This window comes from Mustela erminea, chromosome 8 (assembly GCF_009829155.1).
Source record: "Mustela erminea isolate mMusErm1 chromosome 8, mMusErm1.Pri, whole genome shotgun sequence".
Lineage (NCBI taxonomy): Eukaryota > Metazoa > Chordata > Mammalia > Carnivora > Mustelidae > Mustela > Mustela erminea.
In genome coordinates, this window is record NC_045621.1 from 36,387,961 (window position 1) to 36,403,130 (window position 15,170).

The 15,170-nt window shown below is 36.4% G+C and overlaps 1 protein-coding gene across 5 annotated transcripts in view; it reads right to left on the bottom strand.

Annotated features, from left to right (window-relative positions):
* Positions 1 to 15,170, bottom strand: part of SPHKAP (SPHK1 interactor, AKAP domain containing) — a 171,063-nt gene that overhangs the window by 139,924 nt on the left and 15,969 nt on the right. For 4 of the 5 annotated variants that reach the window (XM_032355062.1, XM_032355059.1, XM_032355061.1 and 1 more), the window contains exon 2: positions 7,870 to 7,948. The exons of the other annotated variant lie outside the window; for it this stretch is intronic. In XM_032355062.1, the coding sequence (XP_032210953.1) occupies positions 7,870 to 7,948 (79 nt within the window). The remainder of the gene's footprint in view (positions 1 to 7,869; positions 7,949 to 15,170) is intronic. 5 annotated transcript variants of the gene reach the window in all.

Consider the following 15,170-nt stretch of genomic DNA (forward strand, 5'->3'; position numbering starts at 1 on the left):
AGCCTAGTTTTCAGCAAGGAATCCTGCTAAGTTAGTCACGCAAGAATCTCTCCACTCCTGACATCTGTCCTCATGACTCACCCTTGATAGCTACATCTTTGGTTGACCTTTAGCAAGAATACTTATTAGGCCATTCTGGCAAGAATCTCCCTACTCTCAGTATTTCCAGTTAGTACACTGACCCCCTCACTCTGCCTATTGGCTGTAAGTCCCCATTTGTCCCTGTTGTATGTGGAGCTGGGCTCAATATTCTATACTGATGTCTTTCTCCCCTACTGCAGTAACTCAAATAAACTCTGCCTTGCATTTTTAGCAAGTGCTTGGTGCAAAAGCTTTTGTTGACAATGTGTGCTCTTATATTCTTCTGCGAGTTCTCTGGTTTTATCTCCTAGGTATGAAGTCCCTTCTTTCTTTCCTTCTTTCTTTCATTTCCTTCCTTCCTTCCTTCCTTCCTTCCTTCCTTCCTTCCTTCCTTCCTTCCTTTCTTTCTTTTTCTTCTATACTCATATTTTTCTTTTCTATGTTGGAGATTTCAGAGCATGATTTTCTTATCATGCCACCCATACAAATTAAATATGTCCCCAGTTCATTAGCGGCAGACCTAAATGGTCCTCATTAATTTTCTAAGACTTCAGTAAGCTTTTCAGAGGGAAGAACTATCCAAATTTTGAAAATACTTGGAAATACTGTTGAATGTCCTGTTTCAATATTTAAAGGCAACTTAGTGGGCACCTTGGTGGCTTCAGTGGGTTATAGCCTCTGCCTTCAGCTCAGGTCATGATCCCAGGGTCCTGGGATCTAACCCCACATTGGGTTCTCTGCTCAGCAGGGAGCCTGCTTCCCTTCCTCCCTCTCTGCCTGCCTCTCTGCCTACTTGTGATCTCTGTCAAATAAATAAATAAATAAATAAAATCTTAAAAAAAAAAAGGCAACTTAATAACTATAGAATGGTGAATTTCATATTTTCCCATCTCCTGGACCAGTGAAATAATAACAGCAGTAAGATTCTGAAGCAACCATCCTTGTATTCCCAATAAGAACTGTAAAAATAAATCCCTACGTCTGCTTTCACCATAATGCTTCAAATAAAGGACGTTTAACAATATAACAAAAAACTATGATAGATTATTTAACAATGAAGAATATTTCTTTGTAAGAAAAGATAGTTGATACATTTCACTATCATTTTTGCCTTTAAATCAGTGAAACTGTAGTTGAAGACCTAAGTCTGGGTACTAGCAAATGATAATAAGCAGAATATAAACAGGTCATTCATTATTAATAATAAAACAAGTAGCTTCTTCTTAGCAAAAATAGTGGCTTCAAATTAGATATACTCTAACTTAATTTTGATTATTAAAAAAATAAATAAATAAAATAAACAGGGATGCCTGGGTGGCTCAGTTGATTAAGTGTCTGCTTTTGACTCAGGTCATGATCCCAGAGTCCTGAGATCAAGCCCAGTGTTGGGAATGCCTGCTCAATAGGGAGTCTGCTTTTCCCCTGCTGTGCTCACTCTCCCTCTCTCTCTCTCTTTCTCTCTCCCACAGGCAAACCTGTGCACACATTCTCTCTCTCAAATAAATAAATAAAATCTTTTAAATAAAAATAAACAAAAAAGACACATGACTATAGCATAGTTAATACATTTGGGATACAATTTGTACACTAATGGCTAGTGATTTCTCTATTTTAATACTAGTTAGGCTGAAGTCTTTTATCCTGAGAAATTAAATAGAAAATTACTCAATAGAGACTTTTTATTCTGACAACTCTAAAATCTGTCAGATATATCCAGTGAAACCTAAATCTCATCATATGTAGATACAGTGCAAAATAAGTAGATTACAGTAGAAAAGACAAACAACTTTTTTCTATAAGAAATGGCAGGGGCACCTGGGTGGCTCAATGGGTTAAGCCTCTGCCTTCAGCTCCAGTCATGATCTCAGGGTCCTGGGATCGAGCCCTGCATTGGGTTCTCTGCTCAGTGGGGAGCCTGCTTCCCCACACCCCCGCCTTTCTCTCTGCCTACTTGTGATCTCTCTCTGTCAAATAAATAAATAAAATCTTAAAAAAAAATACTGTTGAATACAGTGTTACTGAAGATTATATCTATATATATCATGTAATATATATATAGCTAATAGAGAAATAGAAATATAGCTACAGATATAGATGGGTAATACATATATAAAACAGAAAATTAATATATGTGTGTCAGATGTTATGCTTTGCAAGTCCACATATTATCTCTAAGAAGAGGCGACAGCAAGTAATGTCCTCATGAATCTAATCATTAATATGGGGTTTATTAGCTTTGGACCTTAAAAAGCTGTTTCACAATCTCAAGCTCCACCAAGACCTCAAGAAATCATTTTAAAAGTATATATTTTTGTTCAGAAAAGAGAATCAAGCAAAACTGTATGATGGCTTACTTAGCTTCTTTTTCCCTTTTTGGTAATGAGGGTTATAAGGAAATTTTGCAAGACAAATATCATGCAAATTGTGTTTGCAAAAAGACTATTTTAATGTAAGGCAAAAAGTACACATCACACACATCACCATTGCTAATTTAGTGTTGGATGAATATGTATTTATCCATGAAGATTAGTAGATACTTCCTACTGAAGTATTTATCCCTAAGTGCTATTTCTGGGAAAAAAAAAGTGTTAAGTGCCTATTGTTTCCATCATCAAAACACTTTATGTATGTCACTGTAATCTACTATATCTAGACTTTTCAGATACATTCAGAATGTATGTTACAGGAACCACCTCAGCACCCAAGGATTTCTGTTCTTCCACCAAACCACCTGGCCAAGTGTTTTTATAAAATCTTCTCTATTTTACCTTCCCTATATTACCTTTAACAACAATTATTATCATTTAATGTATAGTGGGTGCTTAGAACTCTAAGAAATATTTTGCTAAGAAATATTTTATCCCCTTTATAGATGAGAAGTAAAGAATTAGAGGTTAACATAGTAGATCCAAGGTTATATTACTTGTAAATAACTGACCTAAGATTTCACCTGCTTCTCTTAGCACTCTACCATGTTCTTCTGCACTAAGATCTCTCATATTCCATCTAATCCTTTGCTTCTATGATCAGGACATACAAATGAGTTCTAGTGCAGCCACAGCCCAATGCTTTGGCATTTGAGAAACCCAAATTCATGTTTCTACTCTACCACTTACTCCCTGGATGGAGCTGGAGGGGCTCCTGGATGGCTGGCAGCTGAGTGTCTGACTCTTGATTTCAGCTCAGATCATGACCCCAGGATTGTGACCTTGAGCCTTGCATCAGGCTCCTCTCTGGGCATGGAGCCTATTTAAGAGTTTCTCTGGCCCTCCCACATACCTCCTCCCTCTCTGAATAAAAGAAAAGGACATGTTACTGAAACCTCTCTAAGCCTTGGTTTCCTCATCTGTAAAATGCAGATTATAATAGAAGCTTTGTCACAGAACTGTTCTGGTGGTTAAATAGGGTTATTCTTGTAAACCAGTAATGTGATGTTGGCATAGGGTTATATTAAATTGAGAAATGAGGGGTGCCTGGGTGGCTCAGTGGGCTAAAGCCTCTGCCTTCAGCTCAGGTCATGATCCCAGGGTCCTGGGATCGAGCCCTACTCTCTGCTCTGCTCTCAGCAGGGAGCCTGCTTCCCTTCCTCTCTCTTTCTGCCTGCCTCTCTGCCTACTTGTGATCTCTGTCTCTGTCAAATAACTAATAAAATCTTAAAAAAATAAATCGAGAAATGATATTGCATTAACCCCTATAAACTAATTTATTCATAATAATTTCCCTATTGGAGTTCTGGCACTTCCAAAAAAAGATTTATTTATTATTTTAGTGGGCTCAACAGGGAGGGGCAGAGGGAGAGGGAAAGAGTCTGAAGCAGACTCCCTGCTCAACATGGAACCCAATGCAGGGCTCAATCTCACGACCCTGAGATCACAAGCTGAGCTGAAACTAAGAGTTGGAGACCCAACCAACTGTGCCATCCAGGCACCCCTCAGTAAATTTTTTATATTAAATTAAACATATACAACCCTTTTGAATAAATGTATAAATACTTCTTACAGTGACATTTCTCTTTCCTGTTCTCAGACGTGGGTTTTGAAAATATATAAAGATTTTCGGACTTACGCTGGCTCTCGACTATCATCACAAGATTATAAAATGAAGAAATAATTAAGACTTTTTTAAAATCCAAGAAAACACAGAATTCATTGAATTCTGTACAAAGATGTGACCCATTCAGACATAGTTTTTATATTTATCAACTTTCATATTTATCAGCATGGGAAAATATCCAGAAAATCGAAGCAAATTCACAAAGCTCACAAAAGACTCATCTGATATTATTGAAAATTTGATTGAAAGTGTTTCTAGGGAAAAGTAGCTGTATTGCCAAAATGCCACTTTAGTTGAAAAAAAAATTAATAAGATTACCATAATAAATACATAGGAGTAATTTTTTAAGGCATTTTATATTTTCCCTCTGTGTTTCTGCCTACCCTCATCATTTGCTTGGGATAAATAAAGTCTTAAGATATAGATATAGATATATATATATAGAGATATAGATATAGATAGATAGATCTTAGTCTTAAGATATAGATATAGATATAGATATAGGTATATTTATTTGAGAGAATGAGAGACTTTATTTATTTGAGAGAATGAGAGAGAGCAAGAGAGAGAGCATGAGCAGGGGGAGGGCAGATGGAGAGGGAGAAGCAAACTTTCTGCTGAGCAAGGAGCCCAATGCATAGCTCAATCCCAGGACCCTGGGATCATGACCTGAGCCAAAGGTGGATGCTTAACCCACTGTGCCACCCAGGCTACCCCGGACATTTATATTTAAATTCAATTATATGAAGGGGTGTCTGGGTGGTGCAGTCACTTAAGTATATGCTTTCAGCTCAGGTCATGATCTTGGGGTCCTGGGATGGAGCCCTGCAGTGAGCCACAGGTCAGGCTCCCCGCTCAGTGGGGAGTCTGTTTCTCCCTCTCCCTCTTCCCTCAACCCCTCCCCCTGTGTGCTCTCTCTTAAATAAATAATATCTTTGAAAAAAAAAAAAAAACCAATGTGTGATGTAATGCATGTTGCTTCTGGGAATATGTAAATTGAAATGACTGCTAAGGAAAACAATCTGCACGTGCTTTTCAAGTTTCTTTTTTTTTTTTAATTCGTGCACACCTGTCACCCAGAAATGCCCTTTACGGGAATCTGTTCTAGGGCACGGAGAGCAAGATGAAGTATGTCCTGAGATATTCAACTCAGTATTACTAATAGAAAAAGCTGAAAACAAACAATATGTTCACCAACAGATACACTGCTGAATTTAGTGTGCAGACATTACGATAATGTCTCTTCTTCCCCCGCGGCCACCCCCCAAGAAAAAGGTACAGGAAAATGTGGCTCTGTTAAATGAACACATGTGAACACAAAATATTATTCTAGGTCATTTCTGTGCTCAAAACTTTGCAGTATTACTGCAGTTTATTTCCAAGAAAGCCGTAAGTCATTGCCGTGGGCTGTAAGGCCCTAGTGCCTGATGTCCCTGTCACCTCTGAGACCTCATGTCCTTCATGCTCTCCTGGTCTCCCTCTACTGACTTTGCTGTCCGAGTGCCTTCCCTAGCTTGGAATGCTCTTTGCCCAGAGACCTGCATGCTTCCTTTCCTCATCTCTCTCAGGTCTTTCTCCGAGGCCTCTTTTGGATGTGGCTTCCCCTAACTATCCTGTTTACAACTGCCACCAGACCTCCCTGTCCCTGGCTTCTTTCCTATCCTGTTCTGCTCTTCCTAGTATCAGTATCATCCTCTAACATTTCACAGAACAGAAGGTATTTCTCTACTGTTTATTATTTGTTATGAATCTCCACACACCCCACAGGCAATACACTGCACAAATGCAGGGTTCTTTGTTGGTCTTTGTTTGGTTCTTTGTTGGTCCACGACATCTGTGGAAATCACAATTCAGGAAACAAATCTTCACCCATCAAATTAATATGTATCAATTTCCATTATAAGGTGCATCTGTACTTTTATATCAAGTGAACAGGAGTTCTACAGTCTAGTTCAGGTTCAATTAAAATTGCTAATTTTGTTATTTAGCTCTTGAGGTGAGAAAGAACATCTAATTCACTACTGAACCTCAGAATGTGCTTAGCACAACACCTACAATTAATCAGTGCTCAGTAAATATGGTAGGGCCAATAAACGGCACCACTTAAAATCTTAGCAATTTGTCTTTGTCAGATAAAAGTAAAGACAGGCTCTCAGTTCTCACTTCATGCTCTCTGATGGTCTACAGTCCTGAAATACAAATGTTAATGAAACTATCAGATAGCTAGAAATAATCCATATAAACCATAAGAGCAATATCATGGCTTTTGTCAAGATCAAACTTATGTAAATTATAATTGCAGTATTTGAAACCACCACAATAAATGAAGAGATGTGACAACACCCACACGTTAAACAAATAAGCCAGATGAGAAGATAAGCAATTAATATAAATATGCCCAAACTGAAAAACATCTTATGCCATGTGATACAGTGAAAATATGACTGTGTGGTGGAAGTCAGAAGACCTAAGTTTGGGTCCCAAATGTCACTCTTACTAATTTGAGCTTAGGAAAGTTCCTTCATCTCCCTGAGCCTCAGTTTCCTTATCTGTCAAATGAGAACAATACTGGTTACTCTTCTTTTCTTTTCTTTTCTATTCTTTTCTTTTCTTTCTTTTTTTTTTTTTTTAAGATTTTATTTATTTATTTGACAGGGAAAGAGAGAGAGAGACAGTGAGAGAGGAAACAACACAAGCAGGAGGAGCAGGAGAGGGAGAAGCAGGCTCCCAGCAGGGAGCCCGATGCGGGGCTTGATCCCAGGACCCTGGGATCATGACCCAAGCTGAAGGCAAGACGCTTAAAAACTGATCCACCCAGGTGCCCCAATACTGGTTACTTTTCATGATTTGCTGCTGTTGAAGGGAGAAAATCTCAGCCAATAGTAGCAGATCCACTTGACTGACATTCACTCTACCCCTGTCATTATGACAGGACCTTTTACCTTTGTCGCTTCATAGCCTCACAGCATCAGGATAGTGGGAGGGGCTGTTAGCCTATTATCTCCATAAGACTAAGATTCATAGGTTTAGAATTTTCTCAGAGTTACACAGTTAATTACGTGGCACAATTTGGGATGCAAACCTAGATGAATCTTGGCCTATGCTCTCTCTCAGGTGCCCAGCTGTCTTCACATAGTACGACTTGCTTTGGTCGCACGCTAACTTCCTTAAGAACTGTTCTTCTTTCCGATGCTCCCATTTTATGGGGACCTTTGGGCCTACAGAAGAAAACTGCAGACAAGAGGTGAGGGTACGCCCGAGGGGATGTCTCTGGCTGTTGCACCAGCTTGGATAACCAGTCCTAAAAGGAGATGGGCGCTTCAGCCAAACACATTGCCAGCTCCAGGCCTCCATGAAAATGGAATAGAAAACCAATCTCCTTTTGTGATTTCAAGGATGAGGAAAGCTCCAGCCTAATCAAAAATTTCTGCCACCTAGCAAATGTGGATGCTAGAGTCACTGCAAATGCCTTGGAGTCATTTAAATGGAAAGAGAGAGCAGGACTCCAAAAGGATGGGACACAGAAAGGGTAAAATTTGATGGTAAGAAAGAGACAACATGCACTGCAGTTTGGAGTTTGGCAGAAATAGTGTTGCAAACCAGAAAGGCTGCAATCAGGGTTAAACTCTGCAAGCTGGGAGCCCAGGGGACCCATGGGATGCTGGAATGAAAGAGGAGGCCATGGTTATGACTTGGCTGCATACATGCCCTGGACCCCACACCCCCACAACCAACCTGGATTCCTGGGAGTGTCTCCTGGTGTACAAAGCAGCAGAGAGGCTGGTAGGTGAGTTTGGTTCAACTACCCACATAGCTGATGGAGAGGACCACACCCACAATAAAGAAGTTACAAACACCAGCAGATTTGGAGAAGAGGCAGGAGAGGAACAGGATGGGGAAAAAAAAAAGAAATAGAAGTTTTAGTGTCATTCAAGGAGAAAGGTACACTCAAGAAGGCTGTCCTTAAAAAGAACAAAAGTAGCTAGATGATGAGGTGGTTAATAATTCAAAACAAAACGAAAAATCCTCAGAAAAGGGTTCAAAGATTGCACACATATTTTCAGATAGCCTCTGTTTTGAGTAATGTGCTGGATGTGTGATTGGCCTTCATGTCTTTGATGCATCAAAAAGTAACCCACATCTTGTAGATAAGAATTTCAGAGCCTCTTAACTTAGTTTTTGGGTATCTGTAGGTCAGGAGCATTTTGTGCTTCTTAAGTTAAATATTTTAATATTAAGCTTAATAGTAAGAGAAAAGTAGGGCAACTGATTTTTATGGAAATTGAATGCCTTGTAATCAAGTTTCTATACAATGCTTACCTGTAGGTATGCTCTAGTCCTTTTTTTTTTTTTTTTCCAAATCAAGTTAGTATGTTAATACCTCAAATCTCAAAAGCTAGAAAGTCACTATAACTATGAAAAAACAATAATATATCTATATCTTATACATCAGATTTATAAGAGCATCAGATTTATAACAGATGTATAAGGAGACAGTGAAATTATCTTTGCAACTCCATGGCTGGTAGTTAGCAGTAAATGAAAAGAATTGAAGAAATTTATTGTGTGGATAAAGATGCCAGAGAAGACTAAGGCAGTAAGATATCAGAGCTATAAAAACAGGAGATACCTGATGTGGGGGCATGGGTAGCACCATGTGTGGTCATATAAGACCTCCAATCTACACCATTCACTAAAGGTTATAGTTTCCTCTGAAAGGTTTTTGTCTGCTTTCTTTAGACTTAGTCCTAAAAAAAAAAAAAAAAATCCAATTTATTGATAACATAAAAATTTCCTTTTTAAATTTCACTTTTTGCTTGTAGGCCATATGAAAAAAAAATCTCTCATTTTTATACACACGCAATGAATCATCCAAAAAGGAATTTAAGGAAACAATTCCATTTTAGGAAACACTAACATCGACAAAATGCTTAGGAATAGAGGTAATCAAGATGCATGTCTTATACACTGGAAAGTACGAAACATTGCTGAGAGAAAGTAACGGAAACCTACATCAGTCTGAGGACTCCCCACGGTGATGAAAGACATACTATTGGTAAGATGGCAACAGTACACAATGCAATGTGGAGATTCAATGTGTTCCCAAGAAATTTCACAAAGGCCTTTCAGAAGAAACACACAAGCTAATCCTAACAGTCATATGGAATTTTCAGGGACCACAAGACACAAGTATGTGTGTACTTTGATTTATGTTCAACAAGCATGCTAAACTAATTTATTAATTCTAATAATTAATCTTCAGCTATTTTGGGTTTTCTGTGCACGAAAGCAAATAAACTGCAAATGCTGAGAATTTTGGTTTCTTCTTTGTCACAATTTTTTCTTTTGATCTCTCATTATTGTTTTTCTGTATTGGCTAGGGTCTTCAGTGAAATGTTGAATAGAGTAATGCAAAATCCCTTAAAGTTACACCACTAGGTATTATGCTTCCTGTAGTTCTTTATTAAGGAAGCTCTTGTCTTTTTTATATTTTCCTAGTCTTTTTATCCTATCAATCATAAAAGAATGTTGCATTTTATCAAAAGTCTTTTTACAATAATTGATATAACCATATCACTCTCTTCCTTTAGATTGTTAATTTGATGAATTATAATTGATTGGTAATATTAAATCCAGAGATCAACTCAATTTGATTACAAATGTATTATCCTTTTTATATGTTGTGGGACCTAGCTTGCTAGAAATTTGGTTGGAAACTCTTTTTCTCTCTGTGATCATGAATGAGATTGACTATATTTCCTTTCTTCCCTTGTCAGATTGGTATCAAGGTTATGCCAGTTTCATAAAAGAGATTTAGGGTATTTCTCTTCTATTTGCTGGAAGAGCTCAGGTGGTACAGGAATTAACTAGTCTAGTGAGGCTGTCTGGGAATGGAGCTCTCTTGTTGGCAGGGTTTTAACTAAAATCAATATTTCTAATGTTTATCATGGTTCCTATTTCTTCTTCAGTTACTTTGGTAGGTTCTGTTTTTATTTAAAATTGCCATTTTAATCCTAGTTGTATGTGTGTGTGTGTGTGTGTGTGTGTGTGTGTGTGTGTATTGACATGATGTTTTATACTATTACTATAATTTTGTCTATAGTATCTGTAGTTTTTTTTGTTGTTGTTCATTTGTTTTTTTGTCATTCCTAAAATCGTTGTTTTGTGCTTCACCTATCCCCTTTTTAAATTAAATGGGTCGGGGATTTTTGCCTTTTCAAAGAAACATCTTTTGATTTAGAATCTATGTTTATTTTCGATCATATAATTTCAGATCTCATTATTATTTACTTTCTTTGAGGTCATTTTGTTGTTCCTTTTTAAAATCTCAAGAGATCAATATTTACTATCATCTTTAGGCTTTCCCTTTTTTTTTAATGTATGTCTTTAAGGACATGAATTTTTCTCTTATGATGGCTTTACCTGCATTGAAATGTGGTATATTTATTAACCTTCAATTCAAAGACTTTCTAATTTTCATTATAATTTTGTTGATTTTATTTCCATTTATATGGAAAATTTCAATCTATCTTTTCATTACTGACTTGTAATAGAATTGCATTTTACTCAGATACCATGATGTGGCTAACACTGATCTTCGGTATGACAAATTGCTTTGTAATCCAGGTATGTGGCCAATTCCTGTAAATGTTATATGTCATCTGCAGGTTTGGGTTATCATAGTCTAGCTATGTACATTAAGTTAAGTTGATTATGATAGATCTTCTAAGTACATACTGATATTTTTTGGATAAATTATTTTGTATTTCTGCCTATTTTTTATTTTAATTTTAAGGATACTTTGTTATATGAATACACATTTAAAATGCAGGTATGCCTTACTGATTATTCAACCCTTTTCATCATGCAGTGACATAGTCAACTTCCAGCAATCCTCTTTAGTTTTAAAGGTTATTTTGTCTGATAAAGTAACATCAATTTTCTTGGGTTAGCTACTTAATTGTGTATTTTTTTCCATTTTTTTAGTATTTTATGTTTTAAATATGTCTTACTTTCTTTGATTTTGTAAAATCCAAATGATAATCTTTGCATTTTCTCTGGAGCATCTAGTCCATTTACTTTTAATGTAATTACTGATATGTACAAAATCCTTCATAATTTTACTTAGTAATGCTCCCAGTTTTTGACTGTGAGAAAATATCTTTATTTATTCTTGCAGGATATTTTCACAAAGCGTAGATTTCTAAACTGGCAACTCTTCCCCTCATATTGTGAAGAAATCACCTCATTATCTTTGGTTCCCATTGTTGCTTTTTTTGATACAAGCTCTCAATCTAATCGTTAGCTTTTAAAGGTAATGTATCTTTTTTTCTAGCTACTTTTAACATTTTGTTTTTCTTTGATGGCCTGGTGATATTTAGCTAATAAAATCTTATGATTATATCAACCTATAAATTCTATTAGTAAATTTTAAATGTACTAAAATTCAGTCATTTTCAGCAAGAGGACTGGTGAATAACTTTGTTATATTCCTGGAATTAGAACTCATAGGTATTTCAGATTTATCTGATGATGTGGGGAAGGACACAGAGAGAGGAAAATAGAACCAACAGGTTTTAAGGATGAGAAAAATGCAGGTTAAAAGCAATTAACCCATTTCTTGAAAAGCTTTTCATGAAGAATGAGAAGCAGTGGGATGGAGAAGGGAGTAGATAATTAAGTGACCTAAAGTTATAGTCACTCAGACATTTCATGCAAGAGCAGGATACTATAGCAAAAGCAGAAACAATGATGGCAATAATGTTTATTATATATCACCCCTTAGAAGTTAAATAAAGCCATCTTCATCTTTTATAAAGATTAATATACAGCTGATGTGATTTACATTTTTCAGGATGGAACTGATTTCAAATCATTTACAGAACTGTACTTCAAAAACACATATTTGGCAGGTTAAGTGCTGAAAAGTTTGGAAAGTTTGAAAAATATGGTCTTCATATATAGATAAATATAGCACATAATCTTTTTCTAGGAAAGCAGGCATACTTTAAAGCAAGTTTACCTCTACACAATATATCAAAATGCCAAGGCACAGAAAACACAATAACTGAATTTACTGATAATCATTGAATATTATATTTTTGTGTTATAAATTCTTTATAACAATATGTTGTCATTGTGTGTATAGATTTCACTTTGTAGAAAAAGCTTAAGTAAGTGACTCACATACGGAATTCAGATAGGATGCATGCTATCTCCTTACCAGATCTAAATTGCTTTCTCTGCAACGCATTTTTTACCCTAATGGAAGTTGAGTAGCACAATCCAATATGTTAGAGTGACAGGTAGAATGATCAATTTTTCTATCATTGTACTCTGGTTTAATTTTTTTAAAAAAGCAATTTAAAAATGATCAGGTTTTAGAATGAGATGCAGACATCAAGGAAAGAATCCAAACATCTACTCTTTTCTCAGGAGTTCATGCAACTAAAAAAATAAGAAATTGGAATAATTGATATTACTGGTAAACTATATCTTTGCACAAATTTAGATAAATTATTTTTAAGCCAACTATCCATTTATAAGGTTACCCACCTAAAAAAGCATTTTTTAGTGGTATAGCAACATTTTCCTTTTTTTGTGTAAATCATATTCCTGATTCCAAGTGACTCTATCAGATACCATGAGGCATCATTGAACAGTCCCAATAGTATTTTTTCATCTAGATTAATCTCAATTATTGAAGTTTAAAGGATATGTTTTTCTTATTTCATCTTTAAAGCTAACTTTGCCCAATCCTTCTGCTTTTGGGAGGTGAAATCGAGGCCTAGAGCTAAGATCAGCATCTCTGTTGGAAAGTCAGCAATGAATACTCTCGTCACTTATTCTGCGGTACCTATCTCTGAGACAAAATTTGACATTTGCTTTCTAAAGCTAGAAATGAGAACAGAGCAATCAGAACACAAATGATTAAATAGTTAGAATCTACATGCAACTCTTATTAATGAAAACCTCAAGTATTATGTCACATACAAATTACAGCAACCTAAAAGGTCACCCAGTAAAAAGACCATAAAATGCATACAAATATGCATTTCAGATTGTATAATTCCATAGATTCCCAAATAGCCAAGATTCAAGACACCTTGACTTGTTCTTGGAAATCACATTTCATCCTTTCTAGGGGACACGGAGCACGGAATTTTACTGAGGCTGAGCAGATGAACGTGTTTCATCATTATTAAGACAATATAACCATTGTCACAGCAGGTTGAGGCTGTTGCCTCATTAGATGCCACTGAGAAAAGTGAACCAAGAGCAGTCAGCAAATCCAACTAGGGAGATTATGTAAAGAGATTTCCAGGCTGTTTGGCACCTTGAAACACTCACTCTCTTATTTCCAAAGTGTTCAAAGTACAATAAACATGTTTCTGAGACAAATCCTGTGATTTAATATTTAATGGCAAGTTATAGTTGCAAACAGGCAATCAAATAGCTATGTGGCACAGGCAAAGAGGGAAAACAAAGGCTCAAAGTTTAGGAGCTGCCATTAATTATAGCTCAGGGAGAGAAAGCAACAGACCATCCAGCTTATTAGACTGGTTCTCAGCAAAGTGAAATGAATGTGTCCTAGACAGGGGATCATCCTGCTTAGAAAGGTCTTCCCTTTTGAAAGATTTAAGCTAAAATATGCCAACCAAGAAAAGAAGAGTTTTTCTTTCCTCTTCAACACTGGTTTCAAGATAAGACTACTATCTTTTATGTATACCTTCACAGTGTCTACGTTTTGATTTCTCAGAGAATCTAATGTGCATGTCTCAAATGTAGTTACATCCTGACTGTGACAGACCTACAAACAGCAACCACAAGGAAACCTTACTTATATCAGTGTTCTTGATGTATGCTTAGGATTGCCTAAAGGGCTCAGTTCTTTCCCCCTGTAGATGAATGAAGTTTACATCTCCAAAAAAAATGACAAGAGTTAGGGCTAATGTCAATAAATAGTCAGTTATATATCTCAATCATTTTGACCCACCAATTCAGATTTACCTCTGAGCCTCTCTTTCTTAGGCAAGATGTTCGAGAAACACACAAGCATTTAATTTTTCCTGAAATGCTCAAACAAAAAGACATTCCTTTTTAACAATGTGTTAAGTTCTAATAGCCACTTTATAAGCAGAAAGGGCAGAATGGAACATAAGCCTTTCTAAGCAATTATAAAACTAAATAGAAATCTGCAGGCACCTTTTCTTTTTTTTTAAATTTCCTTCAATAAATAGGTACTGAGCACCAAGCATTGTATGAAGTGGTCAAGACACTACAAGAATAAAACCAAAATCCCTGCCTTCATGGCATTTATGTTGCACTGGTGGAGAGAAACAAACCAACATATAAAAGTAGAACATGTAAAAGATTAAGGAAAATAATACTTGAATATTACTCTGATGAAGTTGAATATTTTCACATAGGTTGTTTGGTTTTCTTTGCACACAAGCAATGAGAATTAGGTCAAGAAATATTAACACACAAGTTCAAGTTAAATAATTTGGCCAAAATCACACAGCACATCAAAGAACATCTTACACCCAGGTCTTCCAATTCCATGCCTTGGGATTTTTTTCCACTACAAAGCACTGTCTACATAGTACCCAAAGTAAATTAAATGCTCCCAAAGAGTTGTGTATTGAATACCATGGAGATGAGATATCCAAATGATCTGAAAGAATAAATATACATCTGAATATTTCAGGGTTCTCCACTCACAGGCTCAGAGGGAGCAGGACTCTATAAGAATAGAATGAAGCAGCCAGATAATTAGCAAGGGAACACCTGTTATTTCCGTTTCTTATTCGTTTTTTATAGAAATTACTTTCAGAAGGATTCGGAGTCTATTTGCCTCCTTACAGATATTTCTATAGCTTTGGCCTATTAATACAGGAGTAAAGAGACATCATTTTGGTGGAAAATCAATGGAAGAAAGAGAGAAGCATATGTTCTTAAAGGCAGGGATAGCTCACAGAGACCCTGGAATTTGGAAGAGTTGGACTGCTTTACAATTGCTAGGAAAGCCTTCT